The sequence below is a fragment of the Prinia subflava genome, chromosome 19, assembly GCF_021018805.1.
Source record: "Prinia subflava isolate CZ2003 ecotype Zambia chromosome 19, Cam_Psub_1.2, whole genome shotgun sequence".
Lineage (NCBI taxonomy): Eukaryota > Metazoa > Chordata > Aves > Passeriformes > Cisticolidae > Prinia > Prinia subflava.
In genome coordinates, this window is record NC_086265.1 from 8,663,021 (window position 1) to 8,684,510 (window position 21,490).

At 40.7% G+C, this 21,490-nt stretch overlaps 1 protein-coding gene across 1 annotated transcript in view; it reads left to right on the plus strand.

The window, feature by feature from the left end:
• Positions 1–21,490, plus strand: part of MED13L (mediator complex subunit 13L) — a 167,707-nt gene that overhangs the window by 86,443 nt on the left and 59,774 nt on the right. The window contains exon 4 of the mRNA XM_063415529.1: positions 938–1,021. Within this exon, the coding sequence (XP_063271599.1) occupies positions 938–1,021 (84 nt within the window). The remainder of the gene's footprint in view (positions 1–937; positions 1,022–21,490) is intronic.

Sequence of the window (21,490 nt, forward strand, 5' to 3'; positions counted from 1 at the left end):
TGTAATGGTGTATACATCACTAGCAACAAATAACCAGTTTTATGGAATTTTTGAAGCATATTATTTACCTTACTGAAAAATATGCTTTAATGATGAATTTCTGTGTGTGGTCCCTTGGGCAGCATGTTTGAGTACATGTTTAATGTATGAGGCATACTCAGAGTTGGCAAATTGCTCCTGTGAGTCATCTGCACAGGTGGACCTAGAAAGGCACCAGGCACTCCCTAACTTTAAATTTAAATTGAGTATTGATCACTTTGAGTCCTCACTGTTGGGGTTTTTTTAAAGAGGACTATGCAGTTTCTAAAAAGAAACCGTGGACTTCCAAAGTTACCACATAAAATGGAACTTATTGCTCTAATTTTGGTGATGTGGGAGTATATTTGATATAGTGAGGTTTTCTGGCAGACGAAGCAGTGATTATGGGAGTTTCAGCATCTGAAATCATGCTGGGGATCATGTCAAGAGAAAATCGAATCATTGTTAATATTTCCTTAACGCAATTTTCTGTCATTCCTATACTGTACCATTTACATGCCAAAAAATAAGGGAATGCATATTCTTTATCATCTGAAATCTGAAGGACTGGATAGAAAAGAATCAGTACTAATAAATGTCCTTTGTTCAAGAAGAGGAATGTGAAAAATAGGACAAGGGATCAGTCAGCAAAAAGAGAAGCACAGAGTGGAAAGGATTGTGACAAAGGTGAGGGGAAAAGGCACGAGTAAAGTTCAGCATTAGTGACAACATCATGAGATGGGACAGGGATTTTCTATGACTGACGTGGGAAAACAAAAAGTGCAACCTAAAAACTTCAAACTTTTATTTCAATGTGATCGAAATTCAGCTGTCTAATCCCTCAGCCACTATCTTCAAGGGCTCCTTTTAATCACGCTTTAAGATCTAACTACTAATTGTTGCTGTAATTGTTTTCTAGATGCCTGATGGATAAAAACTTTGTAAGAATTGGGAAATGGTTCATACGGCCCTATGACAAGGATGAGAAGCCTGTTAATAAAAGGTAAGGAGATCTCCACATGAAGTCCTGCTCCTGTCAGTGTTGTGGATTGTGTGATGGTAATTGGATGCTGCATTTTTGTGGTAGTTTTCCCACTTTTTTTGCCACATTACAAATGAAAACACAGACACCTGTGTTCACATCAGTAATACGTAGAAAACAATTAAGTAAGTTTTCAGGTCTTGTTATGATAATTTAAGATAAGAAGGCGAGGTTGGTATTTATCCATTAGCTCCACAGAAATGTCACATTTATTAATATCTTTTGAGCAGCATCTGCCTTTTCCTCTCATTATGCAACAGAATTGCAGGCAGTTATAACGAATTATTTTAATTTCTGGACACTAAACCCCAACCTGACATTTTAAGCAGTAAAATAAGTAGTCTATAGATTTACTGATTTATTTTCTTTCAAGATGCCACCCTCTATACACAGCTTTCCCTGCTCAGGCAGGCTGACAGATCAGACCTATAGGAGTGATTAATGTGCTTCTCCCACAGCAGCACAGCCATGGAGCAGGGGTAGCTGGCTCCACTGCTCGCTATTTCCTCTCCCAGCTCTAAAGGTTACAATGTTCTCAGATCTTCTGGTACTTGCATTTATAGTCATCCGCTAAACAAGTTCTGTCAAAAATAATCTGAGTTAAGCTGAAACACAGATTTTCTAACGGGAATCATTTTGACAGAACTGGGTTAGGAAGTGACTAAACACGCAGTTATGCTGGGAGATTTGGAGGTAATGAGCAGTGGAGATGAAGTGGGGTGGCAACTTCTTCATCCAGCCAGCGTAGCTGCAGTCACACAGCGTCTGATGGCAGGGTGGGGACAGGTGGAAATCATCCTGCACATCAGACCTGTCTTCTCCCTCTCATCATGATCTCACTGCAAGGTTTAGCTGCAGAACTGTTACAGTGCAGTGCTGCAAACCATCGGCTTCCTTCTGTACCAAACTTGGTGCAAACCAGCTGCTTACAAACAGAAATTGGTTTTGAGAGAATGCAGGAATTAACCATAGATTTGTCTCCTTTCTAAAACCTGAAAGTGTTAACATAGCTTGGAGTTACCCATTTTGTTACTGTTTACTTTGTGGCTGACACGGTGTGGGTAACCTTTGATTGCACATCAGTCTAATGGCAAGGAGCCACGGAAAGGTCCAGGTTTTTCCGTACCTTCCCTGTCCTGGCTGTGCGTAACCACCTTTCTCCCTCGTGTTTTCTCTGCTGCCTTTCTGATCGTACCAACAACAGCTTAATTTTCTGGAAGATTAATTTCCTTAAGTGACGTAAGTAGGGGTCAATTCCAGTTTCTGGAAAAGAGAGGCAGCGCCTTTCAGCAAAAGCTGTTTGTTTTATCCACGTCACTGCAGCCTGAGTGCTCAGATTAAATGTGCTTGTGAGTCTCCTGCCTGTTCCTGGTGTGTATCAATTTAATAAATTAAGCATGTGATACAGTAGATGATGTCTGTCAAAACCAGCAGCAGCACTGGCGTGGGAGGTAATACCACCTTAGAGTTCTGGCAGATTAGTGAGTCCTGTGTCTGATTTACATGTGTGTGACACCAAATCAGCCTGCACAGTGAGGGTTCTGTAGGGAATAATTGCGTTTGTAAACACAAGTGCAGTCTGCATATAAAGAAATCTGGCCTGGAAGATGTCACAAAACCTGGGTTCATGTTGAACTCTGTTTGTGTTTAAAGTATTCCGTATATAAATCTGTCACTGAGGATTTTAGGGTTGGAGCGTGCACTCCTGATTTGAAGAAGATAATGTTTGTTGTTGGTTGAGGGGGTGTTGCTTTCTCAGTTTATTTCTGTAAAGGTCTTGTCACTGTAGATCCTTTGGATATGCACCATTTCAAAAGTGTTTGTTTAGCAATAATAACTATGCCTAGTTAGAAATTGGTTTTGTGTAGTTTCAGATTGTTATTTTTTTTGCTATAAATAATACATTAAATTAACTAATCTTCCTGGAAGATTGCAGTAAAGACTGCAAAAGTGGACAGTAGAGTCAATTGTGGACAGTAGCAACAAGTAGAAGGAGGCTTTGGGCACTAATCTGTCCAGACACCTTTTATTTAATCTTTTAAGCTTTCTTTCTCAACATAGCACAAAAAGCTATCTTTACAAATTGATTCATGTTAATTCCAGATAAATTCTTTGTGGAGCTCTTGCTCTAAGCAGCAGCTTGTTCTAGATAAAGGAATAAAGAATAGTTGCAGGAAGAAGAGGCCAGCTGAGGGTGTTTCGGTATTTTAATGTAAAATCCTCATAACCAAAAAAAAAGGCATTTTATAAAATATTACTTAAAGCCACGTTAATATATAAAGTAATAGAAATAAGTTGCATGTATGTAGAGTGATCAGATTGGAGTCTGGGAGCAGGCAATCCCCGTTGAAAAGACCTGCTCTGTTCTCCTTGAGTGTGGACAGAAATCTGTATGGATACATCCCCCTTGAATGGTGGGGACCAGCAGGTGTCCTCCTGCTGAAGAAACAGAACCAGCTCTAAAGTTCTGCTTTTGTACTTTTTGTTTGTGGCAGAGGTGCTCATCTCAAGTTTCCAACGTCCACAGTTACTAACGCCATTTCAGGAATACACTGCAAAGTCCTGGGCCGGGTGTAAATGAACAGGGAAGGGGTTGAAAGTCACGGGCTGGCTTTCAGGGAGTAAAGTCCTTCAGGGCCTGCGGTTTTTGTGAATGGCATTTAAGGAGAAGGATGGGAGGGCTGTGATTTCAGAATGAAGTCAAAGATGAAGTGGAGCATGGCAGTGGCCTTGACCTACTTATGCTGAGATGTGAGAGGGAGGCCTAAGAACAACAGAGGGCCTGGCCTGCCTTCCCAGGCTGTGCTGGGAACTGAGTGCAGGATGAGCTTTCCTGCTCTTCCAGGAGGCCTGTGGGAACAGCAGAGGGAGTTCCAGACAGATCCTTGTATGCTTGTGTTTTGTTTTGTTTTGTTTTCAGTGCAGACCAGATGCTTTTGACAGGAAATTTAGTGCAGAACTTGTGGGTTTCCTTTCCCAAGTATCTTCAGTATTATGTGTCACTTCCTAAATAATTCTACACATTTTATTGTCATCCCACAGCAGTGTGTCTAAAATAGGTTTCATGCTACTGATGGGAAATGGCAAACTTGATTATTTTTTCACACAGCTTTCTAAAGGAGATCTGTATGCTGGGAGTTCACACAACTTGTCTGATCTGAGGCATTGGTAGTGCCTTTCACTGTATGAGGAAAATTCATTCTCACAGTCTATATGGATTTTTTTGTTTGTTTTGGAAAGCACCACAGTGAACTGTTAAACAACAAACTAAAAAAATGACAACCATTTTATGTAAGAGTGTTTGCTGATTTAGTGATTGTTTTCTTAGTGTGTAGGAAACAGGGGGGAAAATCAGTTTGTTTTGAACTGTATGAGCAGCTTAAGTAGTCAAGCTGTTTTTAATTAAATTCAATGTAAAGAACACATGAAAAAAAAAATTGTTGCTTTTTGTAGCTTAAATAATTTATGGGTCATCCCCTCTTCCAAAAGTGTGCTGGGTATTTTTAGCCTTAAGAAGAAAACTACTACATCAGTAGAATATTTAAAATTAGAGCTTGTTCCTCTTCTTGTAACTCGGTGAGAAGGCTGGCAGGAGGGAATGGGGTTTAGGCAGCCCCGGTGCCCCCTGTGGACCAGCATGGATGGGGCAGTGGGAATGCAGGGAGGCTGCAGGGACACGCAGCTCTTGGATCGCAGCCTCCAAACAGGTTTGTGGCTGTCACTGTCCCATACTTGACAGCCTCATGTGATGTGCTGGAACACAGAAATCTGAGTTAGGAGTGCACGGGTACCTTCATGAATATCCAGAGCATTCCATGTCAGCTCTCCTCCTGTGGAGCTAATGCAGGAACTTTTCCCTCTGTAACAGCTCAGTCACTGCATGCACAGCTAGTTTGGGTCAATAGCTGTGCTCACTTCACTGTGAGCATGAAAAGTGGGCGTTAATCAGTGCCATCAAAACCTGAAGAGTGCAGACACTTAAAGCACTGCGCCTCTCTCAGATCCTTGAAATCACTGCCTTCAGTTTCCTGGGAGTAGCCATAGGACTCATCCAAGGAGTACCTATATTGACAGAGCACTGTTGCGAGCTGCATTTGCTTTGTGCCATGCCAGGAACTCCTGCCAGTCAGGTCGGTGTCTGCACATGAAAACATCAGGTTTGGGGGGCCCTGGAGAGGAACTGCTGTGTCAGGAGCTGTGGGGACCTGGTGGAAGCACCGGAGCACCTTGGCTGAATCTCACACAGAGCTTTGCTCCTGGCACAGATAATTCCTTCTGGCAAATGGCACTCAGGTGTTTCATTACATGGTGACATAGTGCAGTAAAAGCACAGTAAAATAAGTTGAAGTGCTCCATTTAAATTTTTATGGAGATTTGAATTCCTCAGCTGAGAAAAAGGAACTGATTGTGCATGTACAGTTTGCTGTGATGTAGCGAGGAGGGTTTTATTTCCTTGACTTTGAGAAAAAGAAGTCTTATAAATTATTTTAATTCTGCACATTTGTGTACTTATATTTTAGCCATCTTAAAAAATTCAGCAATGTGATCATATATGTGTCTTGAAAATGGTGTCTAGTGATGCTCTAGTAATATATATGCACAGTATTGCCAACACCATTATAAATGAGGAAAGACTAGGCAGGAAAATAATAAAAATCAATCCGACTTAATTTTAAATAATGTGTTCTTATTCCTGACTTGTCAAAATAAATGTGATAGAAATATGAGTAATAAGAAATACTGTGTATTTTCTAATAATTCTTCGTACCTCTGTAAAAATAAGCTTTTCTATTTCAGTTTAAGAGGCTTAGTTCCCAGAGAAATATTTTCATATTTTCGAGGTTTAAGTTCTGAAATGTTATGTTCATCTTTGCTGAGTTTCTTCTGGGGATTACTTACGGTTTCTGTAAAACCACACTGCAAGTTGGTGTGTTATATCTGTGGCTGGTGTTACTTTAATTGGTAATCTTGTCTGTGCTAAAGCTGAATTAACACTTACTCTGAAATATTTTCTAGTGTACCAAACGTGATATACTCTGAATTTGTATTTTAGCAGAAAGAATAGTCCTAAAATAGAGATTTTAAATGTTTTCATACGCATTTTTCAGGCAAAAGTTGCAAATATATCAAGGTGATATCAAGGTGTTCTTGATATCACATGATTAAGTTTATAGACCTTTCCAAGCAATTTAATATCATTTTATTCAAGTGTATTAATCTAATACCACTAATAAATATAACATATTTTTATCTTTTATAGGCGAAATAGCAAATATTATTAGCAGCTTAGGGTTACTTAAGGATACTATAAAATGGTTTGGGTAAATGCTATTCAAACAATACCATTTTAATAACTATTATCTATTCTTATATATGCTACTGGTAGTCTTGGATTATTCTGTGTGTTTGTATTTCTGGGAACTTGTATGCAAAATTCTTGATCGAAAATGTTAGCACACCGTGCAGGGAAAAAGCATTTTGGACTGAACGTCGCAATGTTCATGTGCTTTATCACCAAAGTAACCTTCTAGATAAGCTATAAATTAAGGGGTATTCAGTATCCAGTTGTCTTTTTAATGTTTTTTTTATTTAATAATGAAAATACTAAACCGGTATTTTCTGAAAGCTGGTGAGAACGGTGCTGTACAATTTCCCGTGCGTGTCTGAAATGTGTGACCCAGTTTGCAGTGGCCGTGCCCAGCTGTGCATCGGGGCTGGGGCTGCGCTTTGTGTCCTTCAGCAATGGAACCGAGCAGCCTCAGGGCCCGGCCTTTGCATCTCCTTGCCTGGCTAAAACCATTAAAAACACAGTAGCAAAGCAGCCCCAGGCACCGATCCTTCAGATTCCTTGCCCCTTGCCAATCAGGATAACGTCCTGGGAACAATAGAAGGGCTCCCAGCACGGGGTCATTGGTGAGATGTCACTGGAGCTGTGCTTCCAGTTTGCTGCACCTCAGCCAATTCAGGTGATGCTGTGCAGTGTCTTACCCTGCTGTTTGCTGAGGGCATGGACCTGAGCCAGCTGCCTCAGATAAAGCAGCGGGGATGTTGGTAGGTGTGCTGGGGGTGTTCAGTCATGTCATAGCTTGTGTTTTGGTGATAGAAGTGAGGTGGAAATTGTTTCTTCGCCAGTGCGCCCTTGTCTCTGTGAGAGAGGTTCTGTGACTGGAGTGATCCGTGTCTGGCTGCAGCGTTATCTCAGTACTGCTGCAGCTGATGGGGCACTTGCCGGAGTGTTGGGAGTGCCTGTGTGTCTGTGGCACCAGCAGGCACATCGGGGTCCCTCCTGTCACACAGGCACTCCCAGCGTCTGCAGGGGTGGTACTCACAGAATAGTCTGGTGTGGCAGGCTCTTGTGAAAGGATCCATGTAAACTCCGGGCATTTGGCTTCTCATGAGCTTCCAGCATAAAACACAGATACTCCTGACCAACATCCACCAGTCTGAAATGAAATGGTAACAGAATTCTCATCCATTTCTGTCCAGAGAAATAAGAATTCCATTGTGCCCTCTGCTTCCAAAAGCACCCTGTATTCCTGGGCTGTGTTGGGCCAGACATTCAGGGTGCTGTCACAGTGTCACGGTCTGGTTTTTGTGAGGTGCCTGAGACTTTGGATTGCCTTTTCCCCTCTGAAATACTCGATATCCATCAATTCTCAGTGTGTGTTTGTAGCTACCACCTCCTTGTAGGATTTTGAGGAAGCCAGGATATCCAGGATGTGTGTGTTGGGGTATACGTTTCCGTGTGTTTCCTCTTTTACTATCTTGGGGGGATGTGCTGGCACATACTTTTGTGGATTCCAGTTCAGAAGGCAGAAGAGTTGCCTCTGCAGTTTTGAACTTAAGGATCTTCTTTACTGATTTAATTAATGTAAATGAGCAAATGTATAAAGCTGATCTACTAATCTTTAACTTCTGGATGCTGTAAAACCTCTTGTAGTTATTTCTTCTGGACAATGTTATTTACATATCCAAATATTTGTATATATAAGGTTACTGGAATGCCTGTATATATTCTAAATATTTGCATTATTTAATGTGACTGAAATATTATCTTCATACTTTTATAACTTTAAAAATATAGTTATTTAAATGATTGAAATATTTGCACAAGGAGTTTATAAAAGGCATGTAGTTCAAGTAAGTAAGTTGCCTGTTTCTGTTTCTTTCCTTTTTCATGCCTTAATTTTATTTGTGTAGTTTAGAAGTGACTGAGTATCTTCATTAAGTGTTTTTGGATACATTTATGTCAGATACTTGAACTTCAGTAATTATATATGAAGCCTGTCTTAATCAGGACTTGGTGACCAATTAGTGCAGTCCCACTAAAGTTTAAGCTCCTTTTCTCATTATACTCTCAGTACTGGCGCTGTGTGTAAAGGATCAACTGAGTGCCCCTGATGTGCCGTTAATGAGATTTGTCAGGGCTCCCAGTTGCACTGTCTGCCAAACACAAGTGTTGTCACTTACTGTATCAGTAATGAATTGACTTAAGGGCTTCTGTAGATATTTAGAGGGCCTTAGTTTGGAATATTCCAATCTGTTGCTACTCTAATTGTAGGTGCAGTGCAGCTCTGCTCCCTGAGCTGCAGGAACCTCCAGAACAGGAGAGAATGGCTTGCCTGGGTTTCTGGAAATCAGGCTGCATTTGGGCATTAGACTGATTTGAAATCCTCATATATGGTCTTGTGAGTTCTGCAAAAACAGGACCACTAGAGGATTTGTTTCCAGTCCAGTTCAGAAGTAAATAAACTTTCTCATATTCACAAATAAAATTGGTGTCCAAAGAAAAAAAACTTCAATATCTCTCCAAAAACAGGAAAGAAAATTTCAATTGAAAGCAATTCCATTGAATTATTTCTGTCATTAATAATAACTTTTCCCTTTTTTTTTGACACTTTTACATCTAATTTAAATAACTTAAAGTAAGGCTTTGTTTCATAACAGTTAGTAGGTTATTTATTTTCAAAGTCTGTTTTCTGATACTTCAAAATTTTTGCAAACCCTTATTTTCTGAAGACTCAGACTAAAATGGTGGTGACAGGGGAAAGGTTTTAAACTAAAAGAGAATAGGTTTAAATTACGTGTTAGGAAGAAATTCTCCCCTGGGAGGGTGGGCAGGCCCTGGCACAGGTGCCCAGAGCAGCTGTGGCTGCCCCTGGATCCCTGACAGTGTCCCAGGCCAGGCTGGACAGGGCTGGGAGCAACCTGGGACAGTGGAAGGTGTCCCTGCCATGGCAGGGGGTGGAACAAGTCCTTTAAATACTGCAAAATAATGTGATTTTTGTGCAATACCACATGATCCATTAGGTGTTGTGCAACCAGGTCCCTTGTTTAAGAAATCCTCAAATGATAGGAATATAAATGGACTATTTTGTGACTGCTATGCAGCAAAAAAAGTTATGGAAATGCTTATTTTCCAACACTAATTGTCTGGAACCATTTATAAAGTTGAGCAAAAGCTGTATTAGTCTTCTGAATGCCTGTAGTGTTTTAACTTACTAAATGGTCAGATTCAGGATAATGGCACAGCTTTCAAGTAGCTTTGGCAGAAATTTACTGCTGGTTTAGAAGACAGCAAACTTGAATGTACACTTGGTGTATCTTATATAATCTAAATAAGGCTGTATAAACCAATTCCTCTGGGTGGGCCTGTAACACAAACAAACCCATTCTGAACAATGAACAGGGAGCTGCAGTCCAGCCTTTCCAAGACTGAAGTGAACTTTGCAGAGGACTCATCTGCTGGTACAAACAATTACACAGAAGATTCATCTTCAAATTCATCACCATTTGTGAACTCTGTTGGCAACTGAGAAAGCAAAATTCTGAATTATGGCTCCAGTCTGGTGGTGAGAGGACAGAAGGAATGCTCACTGCTTCTCCCTTCTGTTTGCTCCCAATGGCTCGTTCTCTCCTGCATAATCACTTGAACCAAACTCTGTCCTGAGCTCAGCAGTATTTATTTTTAAACCTGTCTAGAAAGGGAGGAACTGCAGTTGGAGCGATGATGTTTGGTGGGACAAACTGGGTAGAGTTGGATTAGTACAGTGCATTAAGAAGCCACTGGTTGTTATTCTTGGATGCTCTCTCTGAGTTGTTGCAAGAGGTACTGACTGGTGACAGGGCTTTTACTTTTCCTCTTTGGGAAATTTCATATGGTTAAAAATAGCTTTTTCATTGAAAAGAGTGGGGCAGGAGGGGGAGGAAGGGAGAGGTTCTGGCAACGGATGTGTGATCCATTGCTCCCTCAAACTGGGATTTTGGGATGAATTGTTGAAAAATTTTGCCCTTTGAAAGGCAAATCCCTTAGGAAAAAGCCACTTCTGCTTGGGATTGCAGGGCAGACCTTGTTCCTTCAGTGTGAACTCTGCACAAGTTACATGTGGCCTGAGCCGGAGGCAGGGTGAGGAGCACATGTGGAGCAGGTCCTTTCTCAGTCCCAAATGCTGGGCATCTCCCAAGTGCTCTCACTTGGGCAAAGAAGTGACTTTTTGTGTTCTGAGCGTCTGCACTTTGGAAGTTGAGAATTCCTGGACAAGTGACTGGATAACATTTTGGAGACAAGAACTGGATTCTCTAGCAGTGTGTGGGTCTGGGCTGTCTGGATTCCCTCAAGGTGGGATAGATCCACTTGTCTGGACGCACATGTGGGCTGCCCTCTGCTTCTCAGTCATGGCACACAGTGCATTTATGTCAAGTTTCCTTTCTGAAAAATCAATAAGCATAACATGTTGTTGTAATAAATCAGACTGCATTGAGTCTCTCAACCTACCCTGCTAATAAAGATAAGAGTGGCTAATTCCTGAGCAGCAGACCTTTTTTTCCAGGTGCCCAGCAAAACACTCTTCCAGCATTGCCAAACTAATCTTCGCCCATCCTGTGCTTGATGCTGCCACCTACTGCCATCAGGTCTGGTGATGCAGCAGGGATCCAACCACGGCTTTTCTCTGTGGCACACGTGTGGTCCTTGGCTGTAATGACACATCTGCAGATTTGCTGTTACAAGGCTTGGGTGTGGGCACTGATCTTCAGGATGGGCAGTACTGCTTCTGGAGCAGCTTCTGTGAGCTACAGAGGGTGTGCATTGCACAGGGGAAAGGCTCTAAATCCCCACACTGTGTGTGCAGGGTTGCCTCAGTGAATATTTTGGTCAGGGCTCACCTGCCCAGGGAATTGCAGATGGAGTATCCTGTGATCCCAGGCCACGCCTGTGGCAGTGCCTTTGAATCCTTGGTGATCTATAGGGAAAAACCCAACAGGAGTTCCTCATGCATCACTGGATTTAGCAATGCCTGTGTGAAATTCACCTCTATGAGACTTGTAAGATATTTTCTTCCTGCAGGAGTAGACTTCCCCTTTTCCCTCCACCCCTTCTTCTTGCCTTGTTGTTCAAGTTTTATCTGAATTCTGAGAACCAGTCCAGATTTGGACTGTAGAGCAGTTTTCTTACTGTGCATTGTGTAATGATGGCTATCCAAGTGCAGCAATGCACTCTAGACACTGGAATATTTGGGAAAGTCCTTGCATGGAGGGCTGTTGCCTTCCCTTGATTTCTGTCAGTCTGAATGTCATGGTGACAATGTTTGGAGTTTCCTCCCTGGAGGAGTGGGAGGAGGAAGGCATTCCTAGAGAAGTAGGAGCTGGGGGTGCCTCTGTGAAGGATCTAAAGACTTCCAAAATATGGTCCCATGACTGAAGATGTGACGTGGCACAGTGAGAGAATAATGCTGATGGGCTGGGATGTCTCCAGGCACGGCAGGACTGTGGGGAGAAGAATCTTGAAGGACAAGGTGGTAATGCAGGGGTAGATTGTATTTCCCAGCAGCCAAGGGGATTTTCTGTCTTCTGAGGAAAGCAAGATGCAAAAATTACTCTGAGGGATCTCATCTCTTTTTAATCTCTTCATGTTGCCAGCTGTTAAAGACACGGGGAACTGCAAGTGTTTTTTCGATGATGATGTCAGTACATCTAATTATATAATTTCCATCTGCTGACTGGAAAGCTGATGGAGAAAAGCTGAAGGAAGAACATTAAAATATCTTACTTTTTTTTCCTTGCTGAAGAATCTAACAGTCTAAAATATGGAACTGGATGTCTAATGTACAGAATTCTTTCTTTACTAGTTTTCAGATTATGTAGAAACGTGTATGTGTGCACACAGTGTTGCTGAAACCATGTTTAGATCTGACATTTTGGAGAGCAGTTCCCTAGGACAGACACATACAGGGAAATTATTTACTGCCCTGCCTAATTCCTAGAAAAAGATTTAATTTAGGAAGGAGGGGAAATGTTGCTTGAAGAGTATCAGATTCTGCCTAGTTTGGCCCCAGCCATGAGGCAGATGTAGCATTTGGCCAAGTCAGATAAAAATCAGTGTAATATAGTTACTCTGGGCATTTCAGGAAGCTGCCTACAATTATGTGCTTCTAATTTCTTAAAAAGGAATATACCCAGATACTAAATAATCCCTTACCATAAAAATTGTCTCCAACAGTGATCAGAAGTGGGACAGCTCAGGAAGAGTCTTCAGATCATGTCAAGAATTCAGTTATTTTTCTGTATACTCGGTCAGATTCCTGCTGGGTTTGACAGTACAGCTTGACATATTTTTATGTTTAACAACTGTTGATGATTTTTTTCTTTTGTGCATTTAATTGAGTTTGAACCCACACAGAATTTCAGCCTGCATAAATGCTTGTTAGAAATTAATACCATAACTCATCTATGCAAGGGGTGGAAAAAAGGTTGGGAATTTTGGTTTAATTTTTTCATTCATTAATGTACTTTAGGGCTCCTACTTCCTGTGTGAAGGAGAGAATGTAACTCTCCTTTATCCTGTATCCTTTTTTGTCTCGAGCCTTTTGATTTTAGTACACATCTGCTCTCTCTCTGTTCAGTTCATCTCCTTCACAATGAAAACTCCTTATGTTCTTTGTATGGAATTATTATTAATTTTGCCTCCTGTTCCTTTTCTTTATGTTTATTTCTATTGAATTCAATTTGGGGTTTTTCTAGTAGATGTTTTTTCCCTGTTGTTTTCTTTTTTCTTTCCCCTCATCCAGTCTCTGACTTCTCTGAAGTTGTACTACAGTTCTTTGCCTTAAATTCTAGTTTTCATATTTTTCCAATATCATAATCAGAGCAGAATTTGTTTCTGTGCTGTTTGCCTTCTTCTTTTAATTCTCATTATTTGGCCTTAATAATTGTGACGTCTCTTTTAAATGTAAAGTTAAGTCAAGGACTGTGTCTCAATGCTGGAAGAAATCAAAGAGGGCTAAGTGATCTCAGGAGAGGCACTTAAGTAGCTGTAGTGTTTGTGTAAATGAGAGAATTAAAAGAGCTAATTAAAGTAAGCTGGAGCACTTTATGAACTGCCCACACAGACCTGGTTAATACAGTTCAGTCCAGACTCGCAGCACTTGTACTGATGGTAAAAATCACAGAGAAAAAATATCTCACTGAAGGAAGTTAGCACAGAGACAGCTTTCTAAATGAAGGAATTAAATATTGTAAACCAGTTGATTGAGAAATTCTACTGGCCAGTGAGTTTAAGTGTCCATTCCCCCACCCTGTGCATGTTCATTTTATTACAGGAGCTAACACTGTCAGCAACACCAAATCTCTCTTCTGTTACAGTGGCTGTTCTGTGTAATAAAGGGGCTGTGTAGCAGGATTTGCTCTTGTACTTCATTATTCTTAAGGCCACTTTTCTCACAAATCCATGATTGTTCCCATTTGTGTCACGCACACACACTCACACACACGGGTAATTTCAACTGCATTTCCATTTCCCTTTATGTAGCATTTATGATCTTTGAAGATTCATTTAGGATGTAAATTACCAGTTCAAGAGTATAAAAAGAGAAATCTATTTAATGTTCCAATTTTGAATGACAGTTTTGCATGAGTGGAGATGATTTACTTTGAGTTAAAAAATAAACCAGTCAATCCTTTTACAATACACTGTCACAATAGAGATCTTGAAATAAGAGTATTCGTTTGGTGGGTTTTTGTTTTGCTCAAGTTGCAAACTCAAACCACTGTTTTGAGACTGGACTGACTTTGGTTTATTGCATGTTTTCCTGAAAATTCTTTTGAATATATATTTATATTTAAGGACATCTTCATGTACTGCAGCTTTGTCATTTGTGTGGTATTACACAAAAATTGAAGTCTCCTGGAGAACAGATGGACCAATAAAGTCTCCACCAAACCTCCATATTTATTTTAGAATCTATTTCTGGTACCGTGCAATCAACAGCAACAAAGAACTAAAAATAGCAGTGCTTTATTTTAGGCTGTCCTGCTGCCTCTCTGCTTTTCTGGCAGTGTGCTTTGTGTCACTGACGTGCTCGTGTGACCTGTCTGCTACTCGGAGGTGGATTTTTGCAGTTTGCTCCCTGTTTTGTTCTGAGCTGCTCTAATAAAGCTGCTGTAAAACTCCAGAGATTAAACAAGGAAGACTTGACTTCCACCACCTCTGGGGCAGGGGATGTTGTTCTGTCCTCACCGTGCTGGGTTACAACAGCTTTGAGGATGCAGTTGCTTCACACTTCAAGAGTTTCTGAGATCTTTTGAGAAGGTTCAGCAATATTCTTTAAATGAAGACACTGATTATTTGAAGAAATAATTTGGACTAAAGTCTTTTAAAAATAACAATATTTTCTGTAAATGTTAATGAACAATGAGAATCACAACTGAAGTCAAGTGCTTACGCAGTTGGCAGTGTTGCAGTAATTTCACCTGTCTTTACTCTTTGCAGATGCATCCTGCTCTGGAATTCCACTGCTTTGTTTGAAAAAGTAGCGAGCTGACTTTATTGATGTGATTTTACTGTTAAGCTTTTAAATATTATTACTTTTCTAAAAGTCTCTATAAAAGCCAGTCAAGTGAATTTTTACATACTGCGTTGGTAGCATGTTAAACCAAATAAATTGTTTAAAGCAGTTTATAGTAAAAAGCAGACTGGAAATGTAAACATGTATTAAGCAAGACAAAGATGTGGTTAGTTACACACACAAACCAACCAGGAGGTCACAGAGAAGCAGCCCTATTTGTTAAACAGTCAGATGGCACTGCAAAATAATATCAGTGTCATTCTGCCAAAAGCAGCAGATTGCACCTGGGCTGGGGGAAAGAACCGTCCCTGTGCTACTGTTCCAAAATCTGTAAGCGATTTTTATGTTGTAGTTAAAAATCTTGGGTTTGGAGGCAGTCAAGAGCATCTCTGTGATTTAATGTGCAGGTAGCTGCTTGTAGGATTTGCTGGCACCATTAGGCAGCTACTGCATGTTTTTGTCAGTGGGAATTGGGCATTATTTGTTTCTTCAAGATCCTGCTTGGTGTGTTTTTTCCATCTAACAGCAACCAATTGCTTTTAAAATCTAGCTCTGAAGTTGGTTTGTGATATAAGTCCTGCATTCAGCAAGTAAAGGATATTAAATCCAACTGAGGGTTTGTGATATTTAGTATTTTAAATGCCTGAGTAGGTTTTTTTGACCAGTACTTCAACTTTTTTTGAAAGTTCAGTATGACAACTTTAATTTTGTCACTCCTGTTTACTTTTCTTTGTAGCTTCTCAAATAATTCCTGTTAAATTAGTGATTTATATATCCACCTGTTTCTGAGAGTGGCAATAGAAATACAGATTTGTTGAAATGTTTCATTATGGACAGAATTATTTAACTCTGCATTCATGGGGCTGTTTGTGTGCATGTGCACATAATCCCAAGCACAATTTTTATGCACACAGTTTCTGTCAGCATGTTGGAGAATATGGTTTGTGGGCAAAACCCCTGAGCTGACACACTGCTCTTCCTGGCTTTCTTGTTTTGAAACAATTCTGGAGCATCTGTCATTGTTTCACACAATTTCCTGTAAAGCTGCCTGTGGCAGTTGCACTCATTCTTTATTACCCAAGGGCTTTGCAAGCTATAAAATAATATATCTGACTACCTAATAGCCTAATATTCAAGCTTCCCAGGAGAAGGGGGAGAGGAAAGCTGGCTTTACTTTCTTTTTTGCTGACCATGCAAACCTGACCCTCGATGAGGTGCTTTTATCAGTGTTGTCAGTGAAGTCAAAGGATTTCCTGTGATAATGGCTTTTCTAGCTAGGACATGGCTCCTTCCATGCTCCAAAGAATGGCTCTGATCAAATGAGATTCAAATTCTGCCTTAATACAAATGGCATATCTGCATGTGATTATCTTTTTAACAACCCCGTGTTTTTTTGCTTTGTTTATTAGTTTAGAGGCATTTTATACTGAAAAAAACTGTATAAGCAGTCCAAAAATGTGATGCCTATGGATGCTGGACTGTGTCTGTAGATCCTTGCTGCATATGCACACACATTACATCATCTGTGCATAGCTATAGATAGATATGTGTTGCCAGTCTTGTTTTTAACTAGATTTTATGTGAAGGAGAATAATTTTCAGATATTTTTAGTTGAAAACTGAAATGCTTATACAGAGCCGCTTTCCTGTTTTGTAGTTGAATAATTTTTTCTGTAGAATATTTCCTATAAAAACCGAAATAACAGCGATTAGAATTAATTTATAAATTTCCTAAGCCTAATGGAATGATTTTAAGATCAATATGTGGTGAGCACTTCACTCTTAGTTCATTTTGCATGACAACAGTTCCATTGGGGTTACTTATAAAACCTTATTTAGGTATGTTTGAAAAATTAAATTATGCTTGTGTGGGTTGGGGCTGGAAACCCCCAACCACAGACTTACTGTACCAGTATACCCTAAAACTTGGTATTTTCAACTACAAACAAACCCCAAACACAACAGAAGGCTTGGCCTAAAATACTGAAAATCATAGAGCAAAGGAATACTTAACCACTGTTTAGGTTTTTGTCTTCCGAGTGAGTTTCTTGGAGATACAAAAATGTTGCTGTAGGTTTGAGGGAAACCTTGTGTGTAATGACAAATGACATGAACTGGTGAGAGCAGTGCTCAGGATCTGGGGGGAGCTCCCAGGGAGCAGCACCAGCACCCACCAGTGCAGGCAGTTCTGGCCTGGGGAGGGCAGGAGCTGCTTTGCAGTTTGAGTGGCTCAGCTGCACCCTCAGGTACAGAGGATTGTGTGTGGTGCCTGCTGGTTTAGTGGTGCTCTGCCTCCTTCCCTGCGGTTGGATTCCTTCGAGTTCTCATTTAAAAAACACTTGAGCTGCACAGAATTTCAGACTGCCACATTCCAGTGAAGCCGTTGTAACCACATGATTGTTCAAAGCTATGTCCTGCCTTCCCTGTCTGGCTGAATTAGGGTACAGTCTTCATTTGTACATTCCAAACTCATGAGCAGCTTCAAAGAGATTCTTTTCCTGGCCCGGTCTGCTGCCAGGGATCCTCCAACCTTCTGATCTGAATGTGGAACCATGGCTCTGTTAAAATTGGGCAACTTTTGGCCTGCGCCCTCAGGGAGGACGATAGCTATGTTTGGGATAGAAGATTGTGTGATGGGAGGGCTTAACCAGCATCTAAGCTGCCTAATTCACTGCTACACTTTCCACTTGCACTTCAGCATTCCTGAATGGGTATTAATAAAACCCCTCCTGCTGTACCAACACATTTAGAAACAGGAACTGTGTAATTCTGTCCTTCTGTCTTGTGCTAAATGTCTATATTCACATGTTTTGGGGATTAATTTATCTGATACCAGCCATGCACCTCTGCAGACTTGAAACTTCCCACCATGACATGAGGTTCCAAAGTACATGATGTGTTTGGCTGAGTTTCCTTACAGGATGAAGGCAGTTTTCTGCTTCCTCCCTACTCCCCTGCTGACCTTTAGATTTTGTCCTGGTGATTATTTGAGATTGCTGAGAGATGGCTGTGTATGCAGCTCTGGATGTGTATTTAGCAATGCCACGGTCTCCTCACAGTTGTGTTATTTCTCTTTTCTAATTGATTCTGTGGGATTACTTTGCTGGCAGAGTGCACACAATAGAGCTTGCATTTCAAGGAGCACTTCAAATACTTAGCTGTATTTTTAGCAGCTTAATTTTATGTGTCAATTTTATGGCCAGGTAACATAGATTTAAGTCAATATTTAGATTTTTCTTGTCTGCTTGATCTGACCTAGTCTTAACAGATAGTAGCATCTGAAGAATTTTAACAGATTTTATTAAAATTTTGTCTTTCAACAGGGGCATTAGGAAAACATTCACTAATGGCTGAAAAATGTGAGCTGAGCTGTTCCACCCGGGCCATTTTAATATTGGGAGAGTGTTTGTTGTTGAAAGTAAGAAAGGAACTACCTAGTCTGATTCTTTTCCAAAGAAATAAATTACCGCAGTGCAGAATTCTTATTTAATATCTGCGTCTCCACAGTCAGGTGTACTGAGGTGTTGTGTGGAGCAGTGACCCGGGGCTGGCCTGCAGGCACTCACAGGAGCTCCCCTGAGGAAAGCACGGGCACGGTTCTGTTCCAGTGCAGGGACAGACACTTTCCCCGGGGTGGGGTGGGCTTTGCACCCGCCCCGGTGCCTGCAGTCAGCAGTGGTGCATCCTGCAGGACACCTGGGGCTGCAGGAGTCAGTGAAGTTTATATTCTTTCATCAAGTGCTGGCAGTGAAGCAGCCAAGCCCTAGGAAGTGATTGAATTCAACTTTTTTTTAATGTATGTCTGGTTTTACTCAAACTTTTCCTTTATTCTGCTGAGAATCTACTTTGAATATTGAGATTTAAGGTGGGCTCTAATAAAAGAATTATTCATTTCTGTGTGTTACCTTTTTTTTTACTGCAGGTTTCATAAAGAAAATGAACAACTTTGCCCTGAAGTACAGGGTGGGAATAGCATGAGGGACAATTCTAAATTTTTTTCTGATTATGCTTTAATGTTGTTATACTTTTTTAACCACTAATTCCATGTGGGAAGGGATGACACTTGTTTGTGTGTTCCAGGAGAATACAAAGGTGTAGGGCAGGGTTGGCTTACACAGGCCAGCAGAATGAAATATAAAGCTCTTCTTCATCCTGCCCTCTGGAGGGGAAGGGTCACATCCTGGCAGTGTTCAATCCAGGGAGGTGCTACTGCAGAGTGGGAGCTTCTCCTGGGAGTCCAGAACTCACACCCAGGTTTCTATCTGCCTCCATGCTGCCAAATTTGGCTGTTTCACTTGCAGTCTGTGCTTCTGGAAAGAAAGAAATCAGAGAGAAATCTGTTTCTTCAAGTGACCTAAATAATTTTCCTGCTTCCTCTGCTCGGCTCCGTGTTACTCCGTTGCCTGCAACATTAATAGGATCAGATAATATCGGAGACTTGTGGGTGTTTTTTCATAATTATCTGTTTAACCTTGTGATTGAGGGTAATGCATCTCCTCCATCTGTTACTAATTCAGCTGAACTAAAACTAGTTTGTCTGTTTGGAGGCTGTTGGAGCAAATGCTGATGGATAATCGTGAGGAATCATTAATAATGTCATTAACTGACTTGGTACCATCTTTAAAGATAGAAATGGTTATTGGTGCAGGCCAGTCTGAATTCTAGGTCAAAAAATCTCAAAGCTCTGCTGATTTGGCTAGATGTTCTGCAGTCATTGTGGGAAGGAATTTTGTAGGTGCTGTTTCAACTTCCATATTCTAAACCTCATCACCGCACTTCACATTAATGAGCAGGCTGGGGAAAGAAGCCAAGAAATTAATGGACCATAGAAACTAAATTACCCTTTCAACCCTGAAGGAAGTCTTCTCTCATGCTCAGTTCATGAATTGATCCCAACACAAGGAAAACAGAACCTGCTAAAGCCATTTGCTGGCAGTGTCTTACCTTGGTGTTAAATCTATGTAGTTTTATGCAAAAACATACTATGTCTTCTTTCTAAATAATTTTCCTAGATTTGGATTTCATTCAGACTTCCACTTGTGATAAAATTTGGCATCTCTCTGAAATGATTTCCCCCCCCTTCCTGCTCTTCTGAATTCCCATGGCTGCTGGAAAATTGAAATCCTTTCCGCTTTATGGAGAGAGGTTTAGAAATGGAAATTTCAGGGCTAGCTTAGATTGCTATTGCACTACTTATCATCAGCCTTTATGTTAGGAAGGAAAGATGTGAGGAAAAACACAGTTAACTGCAAAGTTCTCATGAGACACATGTTTTTAGGTACTTTGAGAATCTTGGTATTGTTTGATTAAGAAAAAATGAAGCTGTATGGAATCCAGTTTTCTCACTTGGCTGACCTTATCCTTACAGTTCACCTGTACTCTTGGTGTATGTATATTTTTACAGACAAGGTGTTTTAAAGCCTAAGACAGACATCTTGTTTTCAGCAGAACTTCACCCTTCCCACCTCAGATGGTGACTGTAGTGACCCAACAAGTAGGGCTACTGAAAAATCTCTCTCTACTTAGAGTTTATGAAGAAGTGAAAACCAAACCAATCAAACCTGTCTGATGCTGGTGTAGCTAAATTTGCACAAAATATTGCATTCTAACAGGTTAAAGCAGGTCTTGAGAAGCTGTATCAACACAAGAAGGGAACTCTTGGGTTATACAGATTCATTTCCAGTGGGGCTTTTGGCAGCATCATTGTGTCTGTGAGCAGAAGATGGGTTGGAGCTCTGCTCCTTTCAGCAAATGTTCTCAAGGGTTGGCTGTGCTTTGTTAGGATTTTTACACCTGAAAAGCCTCTTGAAGTGTTCCATGCTCATCTGGTCTTAAGCTGGATCATTGTATTTGTTCTTTTGATGTTTTGATGGAGCTTTTTTCCCAAGAAGAAATCAGTGAAATGAGTCAGAAGTGACTAGAATTCTGGAATGAGAGGAGCTGCTTGTGAATCTCTTAAGTTGCTCTGGATATTATTAGGAGTCCCAGAAAGAACAGATTCCCTGGAAGCTTGGTGCAGGACTGGTTCTGTGATTGAAATGAGAATATTGTGTTCTATCACTAGGCACTCAAACTTCTTTGTAGAAGGATCCATGGCACATTTAGCTGACAATTTCCAGCCCTTACAGAACTTATGCCTTGCTCCTGCTGGGATGAAACAACAGGAGACTCCTGCTGGATTTTGGGTGCAGATCGCTCCTTGAGGCTGACTGTGTGACAAAAGTAATTCTTGCATATGAACACGTTGTGTATTTTCACAAACACATCATTTCATTTCTGTCATGGAACTGTGTCTTCCTCTAGCAGATACCTGTTGAAAGTTCCATTTATGTAAAATACAGAAGTATACCTTTTTGTGTGGTGTTAGCAATTTCTGTGTGATTCAGACACACTGAAAAACAAATTGTCTCATTGCTGATACTTGCTGCACATTGCTGGCTGCCTGAATAGAAAATGTTCACAACTTCTGTCACTTAGGGATTATTGGCCAGTGTGACAAAACCTCTCACTTGATGGGTTTTAGTGCTAATGAATGATAACTTTACACTTAATTTTTACATAAGGACTGTGTTCTTTGGTACTCTCGGCGA